At 45.2% G+C, this 16362-nt stretch overlaps 1 protein-coding gene and 1 pseudogene across 10 annotated transcripts in view; both read left to right on the top strand.

Moving 5' to 3' along the window:
• TMEM45B (transmembrane protein 45B) overlaps nucleotides 1-14718 on the top strand; it is a 50872-nt gene extending 36154 nt beyond the window's left edge. For all 10 annotated transcript variants that reach the window (XM_025998815.2, XM_025998817.2, XM_025998818.2 and 7 more), the window contains 5 exons: nucleotides 8556-8752; nucleotides 10679-10885; nucleotides 11784-11968; nucleotides 12551-12696; nucleotides 13793-14718. In XM_025998815.2, the coding sequence (XP_025854600.1) occupies nucleotides 8572-8752; nucleotides 10679-10885; nucleotides 11784-11968; nucleotides 12551-12696; nucleotides 13793-13901 (828 nt within the window). In that variant the 5' untranslated portion in view covers nucleotides 8556-8571 and the 3' untranslated portion in view covers nucleotides 13902-14718. The remainder of the gene's footprint in view (nucleotides 1-8555; nucleotides 8753-10678; nucleotides 10886-11783; nucleotides 11969-12550; nucleotides 12697-13792) is intronic.
• LOC112920400 (U6 spliceosomal RNA) lies at nucleotides 5288-5379 on the top strand (annotated as a pseudogene).
• Nucleotides 14719-16362: the final 1644 nt, after the last annotated feature.

The raw sequence follows: 16362 nt of genomic DNA, 5'->3' as shown, positions 1-16362 counted from the left end.
ACAACAACCAAAAGTGTCAGCCCCCTATTGAGAATGGGGGGGACCTGGAGAAATGGAAATAAAGGTTAACCTTACAATGTAACAAACAGACCCCTGCTTGCCTGAATTTTAATTTTGGGGTCTCTTAAGGCAGGGCAGTAGGGTGTGAGTAGAAGAACATAGGCACCATTTTGAAAGAGAATATGTGTCTGATATCAGAAAGAAAAGGGGGGAGTCTGGACAGTTTTAGATAAAATTTGCCAAAATAGTATTTGGCACCTTTTTGGTACAAATTCTGCCATTCTTTATGGCCCCATAACTTCCTCCCTGGATATAGTAAAGGTTTCCAATATTTTTTTATAGAAACTATAAAAGTGAGCACCTGGGCAGCTCAATTGGTTAAGCATCTCCCTTTGGCTCAGGTCATGATCCCAGGCTCCCTTGTCAGGCTCCCTGCTCAGCTGGGAGCCTGCTTCTCCCCTGTTTATCGCTCCTCCTGTCCTCCACTCTTCCTTACTCTGCTGTGCTCTCTCTCTCTCTCGAATATAATCAAGAAGGAAAGGAAAGGGAAAGGGAAAGGGAAAGGGAAAGAAAAAGAGAAGGAAGAGAAGAGAGAAAAGAGAGGAAGAGAGAGAGAAGAGAGAGAGAAGAGAAGAGAAGAGAAGAGAAGAGAAGAGAAGAGAAGAGAAGAGAAGAGAAGAGAAGAAGAGAAGAGAAGAGAAAAAAGAAACACAACTACAAAGCCTCAGTGCCCTACCCATAACTGTTGACCCGGGATATTTCTGTAGGACTCATAACAACTTAGGTTATGCTGGATAAGAACAAACTGCAAAGTTTAGTGGCTCATTACACCTGTTCATTTTTCTCAGGCCACGTGCTCATCATGGCTTGTGTGGGGCTCTGCTCCCTGTCTCCTCACTCTGGGATCTAGGCTGATGGAAGAGCTACTGTCATGAACATTGACAGAATGTGGTAAAGGGAAGTGTGTTCTGGGGTCTTGAGCTGCCAATTATGTGTTTCTGCCCATCCCTAACACGTGTCACTTCTGCCCAGAAGTCAGAAGACCCCACCCAAGCACAGGAAGGCCCGAAAGTGCAGTCATACCATGTGATTAGAAGACAGAGAGCCAGAAATACTTAATGAATAGTGTTAAATACCCTTAAAGTACTTGTCCGTATTGCCTTCCCACTTCATATCATCTAGCTGAATACATCTGGAATACATATATGCAGGACGTTACCATTGGTGCTCAAAATAGGGGCCTCTTATAAGTAGTCTTTTCCATCTTGCTTGTCTAGGCCGACTATCTCATGGGAAACCTTCCAGGGCAGCTGGTATAGCTCTAAGTCATTCTTTTTAATGATTACATAATATCTCAAGGTGAAGATAAGCCATAATTAGGTCAAATGTATGGCTAGAACTAAGAAGAGGTCCAGGTTCTCTGGGATATTTGGTAATCTATAAATTTTGTATCTTGTCATCTCAGACTGGGAGAAATTGGCTTTAATTCCTGCCCCCGTCGTGACTGCCAAGTCCTTTGTTCTGATGTTAGAGAGTGCTGGGTGCTAAGCCCAGGCACTCAAGAAGAAAATAAAATTTGATTTTCTTGTTTTTCTAATTCTCTCGCTCATTTACATACATCCTTTCACTACTTTTTTTTTGTCTAAAATAAGGGAAAATGTGGACTACGTTTAAGAACAAAGGGCACCATATCAAGTTTTATTTTTAAGTACAGGCAAACGGCACCAACCATAATTTCTCCTCACCTCCACTCACTGCCTCTCTCTACTTCTGTGACTCTTCTGTCCTTTATTCCCTGTCCTCCACTCTTCCTTACTCTTCCCTTCCTTTTTCTCTTCTGGACACCTTCAACTGGTCTTCCGTTTCACTTATCTCAAATTAAAAACAGAGAATGTAGAAGGGGAAATGGTTAAAGATAGGAGGACAAGAAAAAGCATGTCAAACTCTTATGCAAATTATGTTCCTTTTCCAGTGATCTTAGGACCAGAAAAATTGCCCAAACTTCTCAGTTGCCAGCTTTCACTTAAAGCTACTACCTCTCCAGAACACTCAGTCCTCCCTCTACATTCCCATTCTATCTCAGGCAATATAAAAAAAAAAGAGCAAATATATTAAAATAAGAAAGTTAGGAAGCTTGTCTTTGCAGAAGCACTTTCTGATGTTTTCCACTCTGTGGGTCTTCCTTAGATTTTTTTAAATCCCGGGGTTGTGGGACGGCATGGGGGCTCCGCAGTTAAGCATCTGCCTTCAGCTCAGGGCGTGATGAGTCCCGCATTGGGCTCCCCGCAGGAAGCCTGCTTCTCCTTCTGCCTGTGTCTCTGCCTCTCTCTGTGTCTCATGAATAAATAAATAAAATCTTTTTTAAAGTAAATATATAAATCTCAGAGTTGTGAGTTCAAGCCCTATGGAGTCTTCCAAAAAAAAAAAAAAAAAGCTGACCTCAAATCAAGAGTTGGATGCTTATCGGACTGAGCCTCCCAGGCACCTCTGAAGTATTTTATAGTGTAATTCTAAAGAGTTTATCCCTTAAACATTTGCTTTTTTAATGTTTATTTTTAAATTGTTTTATAAAGGGACACCTGGGTGGCTCAATGGTTGAGCATCTCCCTTTAGCTTAGGGTGTGATCCCGGGAGGCTGCTTCTCTCTCTGCCTGTCTATGTCTCTCATGAATAAATAAATAAAATCTTGGGGCAGCCCCAGGGGCTCAGCGGTTTAGCGCGACCTTTGGCCCAGGGTGTGATCCTGGAGACCTGGGATCCAGTCCCGAGTCGGGCTCCTTACATGGAGCCTGCTTCTCCCTCTGCCTGTGTCTGTGTCTCTCATGAATAAATAAATAAAATCTTTTTAAAAATAAATAAATAAATAAATAAATAAATAAATAAATAAAATCTTTAATAAAAATTTTTTTAAAGCTAGACTCTCAGGGACTTAGCCTATTTGAATGGTGTTATCCAAATTATTAGAAGTCTTTATTTTTCTATTCAAAGTGAGTTACTGCCTTGTTCCTCCTTGTTAGAACTGACCCGTCCTCTATCTCTACCACATGTCCTAATCAAATAAACTAATCTAATAATTGGTTATTGCAAGGAATCTCTCTCCCTGCTCCTCTCCTTCACCAAATCAAGGTCCTCAGCCTTCCAAGTAGCATAAGTTTAGAAATAGTTTCTACGATATACTGCCATCCACTAACATGAATCTGAAACCAGGCAAAAGGGAAGGGTGGGGCTTGACAACTTGGTATGAACAGACAAGGACTCTGCTTTTATTCAGGGTATTGCTCCTCAGAAAAATGGGGAAGGACAGGAAGGATTTGCAAAGCTGGTTTTTCTGCACCTCTGGCTGTAACAGGCTTGATCATAAAAGGGACCTGTGTTAAACATTAAACGAAAATGGAGACCCTTTTTTTTTTTTAATGTTGATCAATATACGGTTTTAAAGGAATGAGAAGAGGGCCTTCCAGTTATGGCAGCATGAATAGATAGGCAATTTCTTTCTGCAAAAACAAAACAAAAAAAATGTATAAAACTAGGCGAAATTGTTAAAACCAGCCATTTCCAGGAACTGGAATTTAACCAAAGTCAAACAACAAATTAAGAAGCTGTTGTGACTCAGTTAAACGAATATTTGTTGGGGCAGCCCGGATGGCTCGGCAGTTTAGCGCCACCTTCAGCCTAGGGCCTGATTCTGGAAACCCGGGATGGAGTCCCACATCAGGCTCCCTGCATGGAGCCTGCTTCTCCCTCTGCCTGTGTCTCTGCCTCTCTCTCTGCCTCTCTGTCATGAATAAATAAAATCTTAAAAAAAAAAACAAACACGAATATTTGTTAAGTAGAGTCACAGGGTGTCTGTTGGTAAGTCTCTGTGCAAAAAGGGATTACTATCGAAATAGAGAATTTTATTTCTTACAGGTTCTGGAGAAGATTCAAGTCACGCTGCAAGGGGCCATCTGGGGAAGTCAAAGCAGAGCGCCTTGGTAGAGAGTGTGACAGGACCTGGGGCACATACCTTTATAGGGTCAAGTGGAACCCTTGGGATTCCCAGGCTGAGCCTGGATTGGTTAGTTCAAACCAGAAACAACAGGAGTTTGATAAGCTTCCCAGGGGTCTTATGTAAGGATGCACAAGGGGAAGGCCCTAGGAGGTGGGGGGAGACTGCTCACCTCAAGGGCCACTGGGGGCCGTATCAGGAACTTAGGTTTACTCAGGAGTCTGCTGTGTTCTCTGGGCAATGATCCCAAGAGAGCTCACAGCAGTTCAAGGCCCCCCGCAGGCCACCTGGCCACACAATACTATGGAGTAGTTCAGCTCAACTCTCAAAAGAAGCTTTTATTTCTGAAAAGCTCCTAGATCTTCAGGTAGAAGCAGCTGGAGGCCATGGCCTTTTCCCTGAGGCTGCTGCCTTTACTCACTCAATGACTTTTAAGTAATGTCAGACATTGGATTCCTACATTATGTAGCCTCTTCAGATTGGCTTCTCATTTAGTAATATGCACTTCAAAAAAAAAAAAAGTAATATGCACTTCAGTTTCCTCTGTGGCTTGATTGCTCTTTTTTTTTTTTTTTAAGATTTATTTGAGAGAGAGCTGCCAGCTCTGAAAACAAGGCGTTTTGCTGCCAGGGGAAACATGCAATTCAGGGTGGTAACTGAGTGGCTGAAAATCCTTGGGTCTATGGGTTTAACAAGGAAATGAGCAGGGAAGAAGGGGTATAGAGAGAGAGAAGGGGAGTCAGAAAACATAATTGAAGAAATAATGGCTGGACACTTCCCAAGTCTGATGAAAAATATTAAACTATGGACTCAAGAAGCTCAGCCAAGATCAAAAACACCAACGAAACACAAAAGAATCACACAAAGATGTATCATAGTCAAACTGCTGAAAGCCAAAGATAACAGGAAAATCTTGAAAGCAGGGAAAGAAGTGACCGTAACTCACTGGGGAATAAATAACAAGATCATTAATAGCTGACTTCTCATCAGCCAGAAGCCAGTGGAATGACATGATCAAAGTGTTGAAAGGAAAAACTGCCAACTAAGAATTCTATATCCAGCCTAACTATTCTTCAAAAATGAAGGTGAAATAAGATAATTCCAAATAAAACTGAAAGAATTCATTGGTAACAGAACTGCTTTATAAGAAATATTAAAGGATATCCTTCATGTTGGAATTAAATGAGATCAGAGGGTTATTCAAATGCACAGGAAGGAATGAAGAACCCAAGAAATGGTAAATATGTAATTAAATATAAAACTATATATCTGTCTCTACTTCCTGAAAAATGTAAGACTGTTTAGCACAAGTACTAAAATTAGAATGATATAGATTAACAAGGCTCCTGCACAAGCATGACATGCAAATTTGTGAAGTGTTCCATATTTTTTTTGAATTACTATATAGTGTGTCTAAAACTAATATTACACATATGTTAACTACACTGGAATTAAAATTAAAAACCTAATAAAGTTTTAGAACACCTGGGTGGCTCAGTCGGTTAAGCATCTGCTTTCAGCTCAGGTCATGATCAGTTCTTCCCAACTAGATCCAGAGATTAAATGCAATCTCAATCAAGCTCCTAGCAAGTTATTTCATGGCTACGGACATATGGATTCTAAAGTTTATATGGAAGGGGCACCTGGGTGGCTCAGTCGATTAAGCGTCTGCCCTCAGCTCAGGTCATGATCTCTGGGTCCTGGGATCGAGTCCCATGTTGGGCTCTCTGCTCAGCAGGGAATCTGCTTCTCTCTCTCCCTCTGCCCCTCTCCCCCTTGTGCTAGTTCTCTCTCTCTCTCTCTCTCTCAAATAAATCTTAAAAAAAAAAAAGAGCAATCAAGCCACAGAGGAAACTGAAGTGCATATTACTAAATGAGAAGCCAATCTGAAAAGGCTACATAATGTAGGAATCCAATGTCTGACATTCTGGAAAAAGCAAAACTATGGCGGCAGTAAAAAGGGATGGTATCAGGGGAGTGGGAGGGGGAGAGATGAATGGACAGAGCACAGACAATTTTTAGGGCACTGAAAATACTGTGTGATATTTATAATGACAGATACAAGTCATTATAATTTTGTCCAAGTCCATAGAATGCACATCAAGAGTGAGCCCTAGGGGTGCCTGGGTGGCTCAGTCCGTTAAGCATCTGTCTTCAGCCAGGTCATGGTCCCCAGGTCCTGGATCCAGCCTCGTGTCAGGCTCCCCGCCACCATGTTCACATAGTTTCTCTCTCTCTTTAATAAATAAAATCTTTAAAAGTAAAAAGAGTGAATCCTAAGGTAAACTGTGACTTTGGAGTGGTTATGACATGTCAATGTGGATTCATCTGTGGTTTAAAAAAAAGAAAAACACTAATCTGGTGAGTGACATCAATGAGGGAGACCACGCATGTATGCAGGCAAGGGGTATATGAAAAATCTCTGTACCTTACTCTGAATTTTGTTGTACCTAAAAGAGCTCTAAAAAAAATGGTGAAAACAACACAATATACTACATGGATGAGCATGTATTCCTTCCACAAATATTTGAATGCTTACTATGTCAGGCCCTGCAGTAAGCACTGAACTAACAACAATAACACAACAGATCAAATCCTTACTTTATATATATATATATATTCCAGTGGGTAGAGCTGGATGCTTAAAAAAAAAAAATCAGTATGTAATATCAGATAGTGACCCATGCAAACTTTAAAGAACATTAAGAAGTAGACCTAGATGCCATTTGGTAGGTAGTGATTAACTGTGAATAATAAACATATGATAAACTCTCTAAAAAAAAAAAAAAAAAAGTAGACCTGAATTGAAACATGGGACATGCCTACATCTTTACACAACGTAGTCAGGGAATAAAGGAACATCTGGACAGAGACCTGAGTCAAATGAAGGCGAGGCCTGTTGGCTGTCTGTGGGAAACTGGGTAGGAAAAACACAGAGCCCCAAAGCCCGAGCTGCCTGTACTTGGGAATGGGAGGCAATGGACGGGACCCCAAGGTGCAGGCTGGAGGGGCAGGAGAGGTCAACGAGATAGCTCAGGATCGCAGAGGGCTTAGCGGCCCTGGTAAGGACTCTGAATCTAAAGATGATTTAGGCAAATGACCATCAGGTGACCACGGTGAACGTGAAGAGGAGGGAGAGGCTGGCAGAGAGCCCGAGGACCCCGGGTAGATGATGCCTCATAAGGATAAACGGACAAATGGCAGCGTTCACAAACTCATGAGAAACCATGCACGTAAATACCAGATGAAACCGTGGAAAGGGTGTAAAAGTGGCTTCACTGGTGGGTGAGGAAGTCAGAGCACGAGGCTGCTGCTTCTCACTGCAGGCCTTTTAAATATGATTTGACTTCTTAACTCTAAGGGTTTTTTTTTTTAAAGCTTGTGAAAATTCTTGCTGAAGGGTGGAAACCTCAACTGTAAATGCGTCGGATGTGAAATAGCCCGGACCTTGGAGCCAGTGATAGGAGAGTGGTAGCCCTGATGGCCAGGGTTGGACTAGTCTGTGCAGATCACAGGCACTTGATGCTCCTCCCGGGAACACAATGGGATAAAAATAAATCATGCCTGACGTCTTTTTTGGAGTAAGACAGTGTTTATAGAATTATTTTTACTTCCACCAAATTTGAATCATATTGACCATATTCCTAAACTAGAAGACTACATCAGAACTCTAATTTTTCAAATTGCTTTCAAATTTAGGTGGAAGGGGCGCCTGGGTGGCTCAGTTAAGCGCCTTACTCTTGATTTCAGCTCGGATCATGATCTTAGGCTCATGAGATTGAGCCCCCCCGGGGGAGGCTCTCAGCAGGGAGCCTGCCTGAGGTTCTCTCTGTCCCTCTGCTCCTCCCACTCCTGCTCACTCCAGGTCTCTCTCAAATAAGTCCTTAAAAAAATAGGTGGAAAATGATACTGTGCTTTCATTTGCACACCTTCAATTAAAAGGAGACTTATCTATTTGCATCATTTTGTGAATTGCACATTCCTGTCTTTTTGCCCATTTTTCTGGTCTTTTTCTTACTAATTTGCAAAAGACTAACACATTAGCCATTTATCGTAACTATTACAAACGTCTTCCTGACCTGTTTGCCTTCTGATGTATTTGATACATAAAATATTTATGTAGGTAAATATTTTTAGGCTTTCCTACCCTGTGATCAGTAAATATCTATCTTCTTCCCCAACACCTCCTTTTATTTTATCCATTTTTTTTTTAAGATTCTATTGGAAAGAGATAGAACGAGCAGGGAGGAGGCAGAGGGGAGGGGGAGAAGCAGGCCCCCCACTGAGCAGGGTGCCTGCCATCAGGCTCGATCCCAGGACCCTGAGCCACCCAGGTGCTCCTATTTTACCCATGTTTTTAAAGCCTAAGGGCTAGAGGTATTCTTTTGGGCGCTTACTCAGCAGATAAGACTTCAATGACATAACGCGAAGGCTTATGAGAATGAGTGGATCCTTCTTAATATGGTTTATGATTTAGAATCCTCAGTCACATACGGTGTTTCCTGCCAATGTATCTATTTATGTTCTCTTCATGCAGCCACCTGACAGCTGTCCCCTGTTTTCTCAGGTGCTCAAGAACAGTGATGGCAAACTTCAAGGGCCATGCTCTCCCAGGGAGTTTCTTCTTGATAGTTGGACTGTGGTGGTCGGTGAAGTACCCACTGATGTACTTCCACCAGAAGGGGAAGAGCAGCCAACTGACTCATTACCATCAGCGTCTTGAGATCATCGAAGCCGCAATCAGAACTTTGTTTTCAGTTGTTGGTAAGAAGGGGGCCGTATAGTCCAGGGGATCGCCCCATCACACCCCGAAACTTTAACCCACTTTCTGGACCCTGTGAAATGGCTGTTTCCATGGGCAGATAATAGAACAAGGGTTTTCAGTTGGCCACGACATATTTTATAGAGTCTGTTGTGTCCTGAGCTTTGTGACTGTTAACAGCACCTGGCATCATAGTGCACCATGAAAAACTACCAAATGAACTACATTCTTTGCCCTAGAAGGATGTAGGTGTAAGTTGTAGGAACAGAAGACATACTTAAGGAAAAAGATAAAACACAAGTTAGAAAAAATAGTAAGAGCAAGCTCATGTACATGAGCTAAGGGAAAGTACTAAGTGGAATTTGGTTTCAGAAAAGTCATCATGTTTCCAGTTGTTCCTCCACTAGAATCTTAAGAGTAGTAACCACCTAATTCATACCCTCCACCCCCACATCTCAAGCAATCACAAAAATGGGGACTGTATGCTAGACGGCCGGTAAGAGAGGCAGGGGCAGGGACTGAAGGAACCAACAGAGGGCTTTCTGGAAGGGATCTCCCTTTACTGTGCCCCGTTCCAACAAAACCCACACTCCCACTGACTCGCCATCCATTCCGCCCCACTAGTGGCCACGTGAGAAGGTGCCCGCCATGCCAACAGCACAAAGTGTTCTTCGTCCGCACCAGCCCGTCATGGGGCAGGGGGGCTTCATTCTGCAACTGCACCTAGCCACTTGTCATCTTAGGCCCACAGTGTCTCAGGAGGAACTGAAGTAATACCAGGAGCTCCTTCTGGAGCATGCAAAGGCACTTAGCTTTGTTTGCCCAGTCCTGCTGAATTTTCCCATCTGCCAGTCATTCGGGCATCTCCTCTTTCTGGAGTCGAGAAGTGACAGGAACTACACAGCTTCAGTGGTGAGGATAGCATCAATGCTGCCGAGAAAACGAGAGCTGGCAAAGTATCTGGCCTCTTTGCTGGGTGCAAATACTACTCATTCAACAGTATCTCCCTGAGCTCCCACCCAGTACACTCTTCCAGGTTTGGGAGACACAGCTGGGGGAACCAGAGTCCCTGCCCTCACAGGGCTTCTGTTCTGGTGCAGTGGGACTTCCTTCTCTGGGCTCCTCTCCACCAACTCCTTGATCCTTCACACATAAATCAGGGAGAGGCTGGGTTTAAGAAAAAACTGTTTGGGGAACAGGGTCCAGAAGGTTGTCATGGAGGATTATTCTAGGCCCCAAGGACATGTTGGGTACCAGGCATAAAGGCCAATCTCTTGCCTTCCAAAACAGGTGATGGAGCAGAAGAGCTAAGAACTGCGAGCCTCCCGGTTCCCCCAGTGTTTAGGACACGGGGCCCTGAAGCCATGGGAAGGACTCATAGAGCTCACTCTGTGCTCAGGAAAACCACTCGCTTGAGGTCTCCCTGAGGACCACACACCTGGGCATTTTCTTTCAAAAAGGGCTTTCAGAAGGGCTTTTCACCCCTTTGTGCATGCACAAGTATCTCTACCACCAGGGTATCTCGGCTGGGATTCCATTATTTTCAACCTAATGGTTTCTTTCCAGGGTTTTTGCTCACTTAGCCCAAAGACTAATGTATCAGCTACCTTCTCACTTACGTGGTAAGTGCCTTGCTTTCCGCTTAGCGACTAGGCAAATATCTTGTCGACCCAGGTGGCTGTTGCTATGGCTGCCTCCCTCACACCCCAACCCCCGAAGGAACGACAAAGGCCAGGGGTCTATGCAGGTTCCTCGGCAAATGCCTCACCTTGCACTCAGGTAGCTGCATCTGAGGGAGCAGAGCAGGCCTCGTGACCCAAGGCCATCTCCACCCCGGGCTCAGCGTCACTCAGGCCGCAGGGGTACGGTCTCCTGCCCGTGCTGGAGCCCCTCTGCCCTCCTCATTTTGCACTCTCATCCCCCTGCAGGGATCCTGGCGGAGCAGTTCGTTCCAGACGGGCCCCACCTCCACCTGTACCATGAAAACCAGTGGGTAAAGCTAATGAATTGGCAGCACAGCACCATGTATTTGTTCTTTGCCGTCTCGGGAATCATGGATATGCTCACCTATCTCATCACCCACGTCCCCCTGGGGCTGGACAGATTGGTTATGGCTGTGGCAACATTCACGGAAGGTAACGTAGGGATTCGGGTAGAAATGGACAAAACAACACAGATAAATTGTGATTATGGGGGATCAGGGCAGAAAGATGAGGAATACTGCCAATACAGTAACTTTCCCCCAGAAAACCCAAATCTCTGAATTTCAGAACACCTGAACAGGGCTTGGCCCTGTGCTCTGGATACAGGTGACGTGTTCCAGAAAGCAGCACATGAAAACATAAGATGTGCAGCCGAAGTCCCTGGCTCTCGGGGCACAGACACTGGCTGCCCCCCTCCCCTTACGCTCATGTGTACAAGTGCACGTGTACACATCACAGTGAGACGCACAGTAACTCTCCAAGCTCTGGCTGGATGCCACCGTCCCAGAAGGTCGCTCCCTCTGCTGGGAGAAGAGAAACCGAACTCCACCTCCTACCCTGGAGCGTTGCTGTCTGGACCCCATCATCACAAACCTCAGGAGGCCCACCCAGCAGCTAGGACAGAGCTCCCAATAGGAACTCCTACAGGAGCATTCTGTAACCCAACAACCTCACTTACTCCTGCACCTCAGGAAGAGTCAGAAAAAATAAAAAATAAAAAATAAAAAGGTTGGCTGAATGAGAGCAAAACTGAATTTCAAGTACATGCATGCACAATCCGTCACAGGTCAGCAACATGCCTCACCTACACGTCCTGTATCGAGTAGAGAGAGATTTTAAAAGATCCAGCCTTTGCAGCTTACATCCACTTCATACATACGCAAAATAAACCTCATCTGTGCTGGTTGCCCTGCAATGTTCTATGAACTGATTCCCCAACTGCTGAAAAATCTAGCTGTGAGACAGGGGTAGGAAGGCTTTCTAGCAACGGAAGAAGTTCCAGATGGACTTGCCCAAGTTCCTCTGTGATGGCTGAAATTGCTTTGTGCAGGTTTTCTCTTCTACTACCACGTCCATAACCGGCCGCCCTTGGACCAGCACATCCACTCCCTGCTGCTGTGTGCAGTGTTCGGAGGGGCTTTCAGCATCTTCCTAGAAGTGATCCTCCGGGACAATATTGTGCTGCAACTTTTCCGAACCAGCCTTGTGATTCTTCAGGGCACCTGGTTCTGGCAGGTAATCATGCAAAAACAATGCTCTTCACGTTGTGTGGACTCGGGGAGCCCCACTGGGCTCGCCCAAGGCACATCCGGCAGTGCAGCACGGACACGCTCGTGAAGAGGGTTAGGTGGCCACTGGTCCTCCCCGTGCTCCCCTCTTGACTTAGGTCATTTTATCCATGAGTAGCGTGCTGAGAAACTGACTGCTGAACCTGCTGAACCCGCAGAGCATACGTAGGGAGCATATTCCCAAAATTCCCCATCCGCTCTCCGCAGTGGAGGAACTGATACCATCGGTTTACAGGCTCCACTTGCAAGACTGCTTTCAAGGATCATTTCTATAGTTTGTTACAGGCTCCACCTGCTAAACTGCCCACTTGAGATACAGGCCCTGAAATGTTGTTTTAGATAAGCCTGTACTAAAACCAGAATTAACTTAGAGCAATTCTCCTGCGTAGAAAGGTCTTTCTATGCTGACGGAGGTATGGGAAGGATGAGGGAGTGGGGGACGTATGGACAACTTGGGTAGCCACGGGAAGGCAGCGAGCTTCCTTCTCAGGACCAATGAAGGCCGGCTTCTCTGTATTAAACCCACCAGATCGGGTTCGTGCTGTTCCCACCTTCTGGAGAACCCGAATGGGACCAGAAAGATGATGCAAACATCATGTTCGTTACCATGTGCTTCTGCTGGCACTACTTGGCTGCCCTCTGCATTGTGGCCATCAGCTATTCTCTGGTATACTGGTAAGTCCAAGGGGAGACAACTTCTGTCTAGCTTTTTCCTCCTAACCACAGCTTGTCCCCAAAGTCTATTACACTGCATCATTTTTATTTCCAGTGAAGTATTTATTCCCACCTTCCGTAACTAAGCAGTTCTAATGTCTACCACTTGAGTGCCAACTCTATGCCCAGTTTTGCACAAGGTACTCTACACCTGCAAATGAGGGTGATGAGATTCTGAGACGTTAAAGGACTGTCTGGTCACAGTAACCTGACAGACCCGGGTTTCAAAGGCAGTGCTGATGGACTGGATGCCTGCCGTGTGAAGGGAGAAACTCTGAATTAGGCTTGGTACTGGACTGCAGGCCCCTGCTCTGTCCATCCTTCTGAACCCACCACCTTATTCCTGGATCTGCCCCACGTCCCTCGCAGGGATGTGGCAATCAGGACGCTGTCACGGTGAGTGCTCCTTCCAGTGCTCGTCACAGGCCACTGTAATAGCTGATCTTTCCAGGCACTCACGGTCCCCGGCACTGTGGTAAGCACTCAAGTCTACTACCCCACTGAATCCTCATTATTTTATGAAGTATGTGCTGTAACGTTTTACGGATGGGGAAACCAAGGCTTCAAAGACTGAGTAACCTGATCAAGGTCACCCTCTGAGTCAATGGTAGACTCGGCCTTGAACTGCAATGCGAGTGACGTTTCCGGATATGCTAGTGATTAGTTCTGTTGTAGCTACCCCTCGTTTTTTCTAGTTTCTGATTCCCCTACCCAAAGCAGATATACTTCCCCCACACAGAGCTCCATGCAGACCAAACAGAAGGGAACTTAAAATCAGTTTCCTTTAGTTCTACTGCCTGGTCAGTGAGACAACAAATAGAGACAGGAGCCCTATGTTTAGCCTGTTACAACATTAACTATTAAATATTGTTAGTCATGAGTCTCTATCTACCAATGAGTACTGTCCAGAAGTGAGATGTGCAGACAACCACAGTAGTTGACAGACATACAAAGAAAACGCTTTAAGAACCAGTAGATGCCGTAACATCCTTTGGTTGAGAGAATAAACGAATCTGGGGGCCTAATTTCATGGGCTCCTACTGTTGCTCTGTTACAGCCATCTGACTCGGTTTAAGAGGCATGGAGGAGAAATCATTGGCATTCAGAAGCTGAAGTCAGATCCCACTTACCAGACATCCCTCTTGGGTGGCTCAGATGAGGAATGAGAGGCCACCAGCATCGACGTGGGGCGCACATGCCCCTCTGAGTCCGAACAGCTGGCGTGTGCAAAGGGGAGGCTCATCTCCCTTTCAATGCTTGCTCTGGTCTGCTCTTAAGGTTTTATAGATTAAGGTTCTATATATTTGCACCTTCTCGTTTAACTAAAGTCTGTGTTGCTGCGGTGTCCTTCATAAAGAAAAATGAAGCAAGCCTTCACTTGTGTCTCAGTATGAAGACAGATCAAAGACTCTAGAAGTTTCAGAACAGGATGTGGCCTCATGGAGGAATCCAGGATATGAATCCAGCAGAAAATACCGCTTTTGGTAACCTATCCCCTTTTTTTCTCTCAAGAATACGGGTACTTTCTTATCAGAAAGTAAGTAAATGAGACTGCCTTTATTTTAAAGATAAAAAAAAAAAAATCTGTGCTGGAATTGTAAGTAAAAAAGTTCACAAGATTTGGTACTTTAAATGTTATCTGTTAAGCATTTCCTAATTAACCAGTAATACTCCAGAGTACTGCAATACCACTGATAAGTGATGACACTGGGCCAAAGGTGACTTTTGTTTTGTTTTTAAATCAGGAAGCTAGTTAATGGCCCAGCTGAGAGCTGGAATACAGATATTCTGGGTCCTCAGAAGTACCCTAATCAGAAGATGCTAACAGAAAGTCTGTGTAATGAGGTAGGGGAAAAAGTGGCAGGTTATAAAGACCTTGAATTTAAATACAGCTGAAAGCAAAGGGTAAGAATCCTGTAAAGGGTAAGAATCCTGCAAAGAATGTGGACCTTGAACTAGTAATATAAAGTCTTGACACTCTAATCTTGGTTCTGGATTTTTTTTTTCTTTTTTTAAAACGTCCTTCAACAAGTGTTTATTAGACATCTGCTTTGCACCAGCACTGAAATGGTGGGAAGGATTGATGAGATCCCTGTCCAGCAAGGAATTCAGTCTAATGGGGAAGAAATGTAAGCAGTTGCATGCAGGGTGACTGGTGCCATAAGGGTAAGTACAACTCCCATGAGACGCCTGGGAGGGGAGGAGATGGGGAGCGTGCCCGGTAGAGACAGCACGCTCCAGGCGGAGAAAACAAAGGCCATGAAATCACGAAAGAACACGGAGAGTGAATTAAGTTCTACACACTGACAACAGTGTGGGCCAGGACAAATCTGAAAGGCTTTCTGGACAAACAGTACGGCGCTTCCCGCACTCTGAAATGCACCGTATCCCACGTGATTCACACAGCCGCCCCTAATGGAAGCACATGGGGTTCTGCAGAGAAGCTGATCAGCCGAAGGCCACACAGCTAAAGCCAGCCTTCCGGACTCAAAAGCCAGCTCACTTCTCGTTAGAGCCTCCTTGCTATTTCACACAAATAGAGGAGAGATCTTTTCCGTGAAGCACCGTGTGCTCTTTGGCGGAAATGCTGCACTTAAGTGAAAGCTGACCTCCCATGGTTAGCCGGCACTTCAGTGCTGAAGTCACATCCCCGGGGTTAAGAAGCAGCTCTCTGAAAATGCGATTTAATCATGAGCAGAGAACCTGTGGGTCCCCTTTCAGGATCCACTTTCGTATGCCTGCTAAGTAGGAACCCAAACCTCCATTCAGTAAGCACCGGAGGACCTGTTGTGGGCGGTTAACATAAAACATAAGTTCTTTCCTTAGGGACTGGAGCTGGGTGTCAGGAACCTATTCCCCGTTTTACCTTCACAGTTAAGGATCTCCATCTCAGATTGAAGGGCCAGGGGTAGGAAATGCAGTATTTCCTCCAGAGTGAGGGGTTGAGGTGTGACGACCACCCAGGAACTTATTGGACACCTCTTTGACAAACAGTTTGGGAAACCACGGAACTGATCGACCCTGGAAAAAAACATTCTTAGATGTGGTATGAAAGCACAAACCCACCACAATGCTATTCACCAAATCCACTCTTAGGCACGCGGTCTCAATCAATTTTACCAACCTCCGAACCTTGGGTGCGGGGGCTCAACGGCCGCCACTGAGTTCTTCTGGACTTGTTCTCCCCAAAACATCCACCGCAGCCACCGCATCTCCACAAGACCCCTGAGGTCTGTATCTGAGAAACCACGCTCGATGCAGATAACGGTACATCGCTTGGACAACAGCAGGGGGTTACCATTCCCCAGCACCCCAGAAAACCCGGGCGGTACAAACCATGCTCACCGGGGCGTCACCTGTGACACCCCTGTTCCCCGAGCACGCAGATAAATGTCTCCAGGCACTGGGTGGACAGATGGAGCCAGGTGACTTCAGGAAACACAAGGGTGGGGCAGGGCTGGGGTTGAATGCCAAAACTACTTTCAGGAAATCATGTTAAGTAACTTCATGAGGGGTTTGTTTTAACCAGCAATAAATATCTGAGACAGGATCCCTCACATTTCTACCGTTTTCTCATTTAGAAACGGTCACGTGGGCTCTTCACGTGAAATGTGACTCTAGGAAGCA

This window comes from Vulpes vulpes, chromosome 12 (assembly GCF_048418805.1).
Source record: "Vulpes vulpes isolate BD-2025 chromosome 12, VulVul3, whole genome shotgun sequence".
In the NCBI taxonomy this organism is placed as follows: Eukaryota; Metazoa; Chordata; class Mammalia; order Carnivora; family Canidae; genus Vulpes; species Vulpes vulpes.
This window is presented reverse-complemented; position numbering and strand designations above follow the sequence as displayed.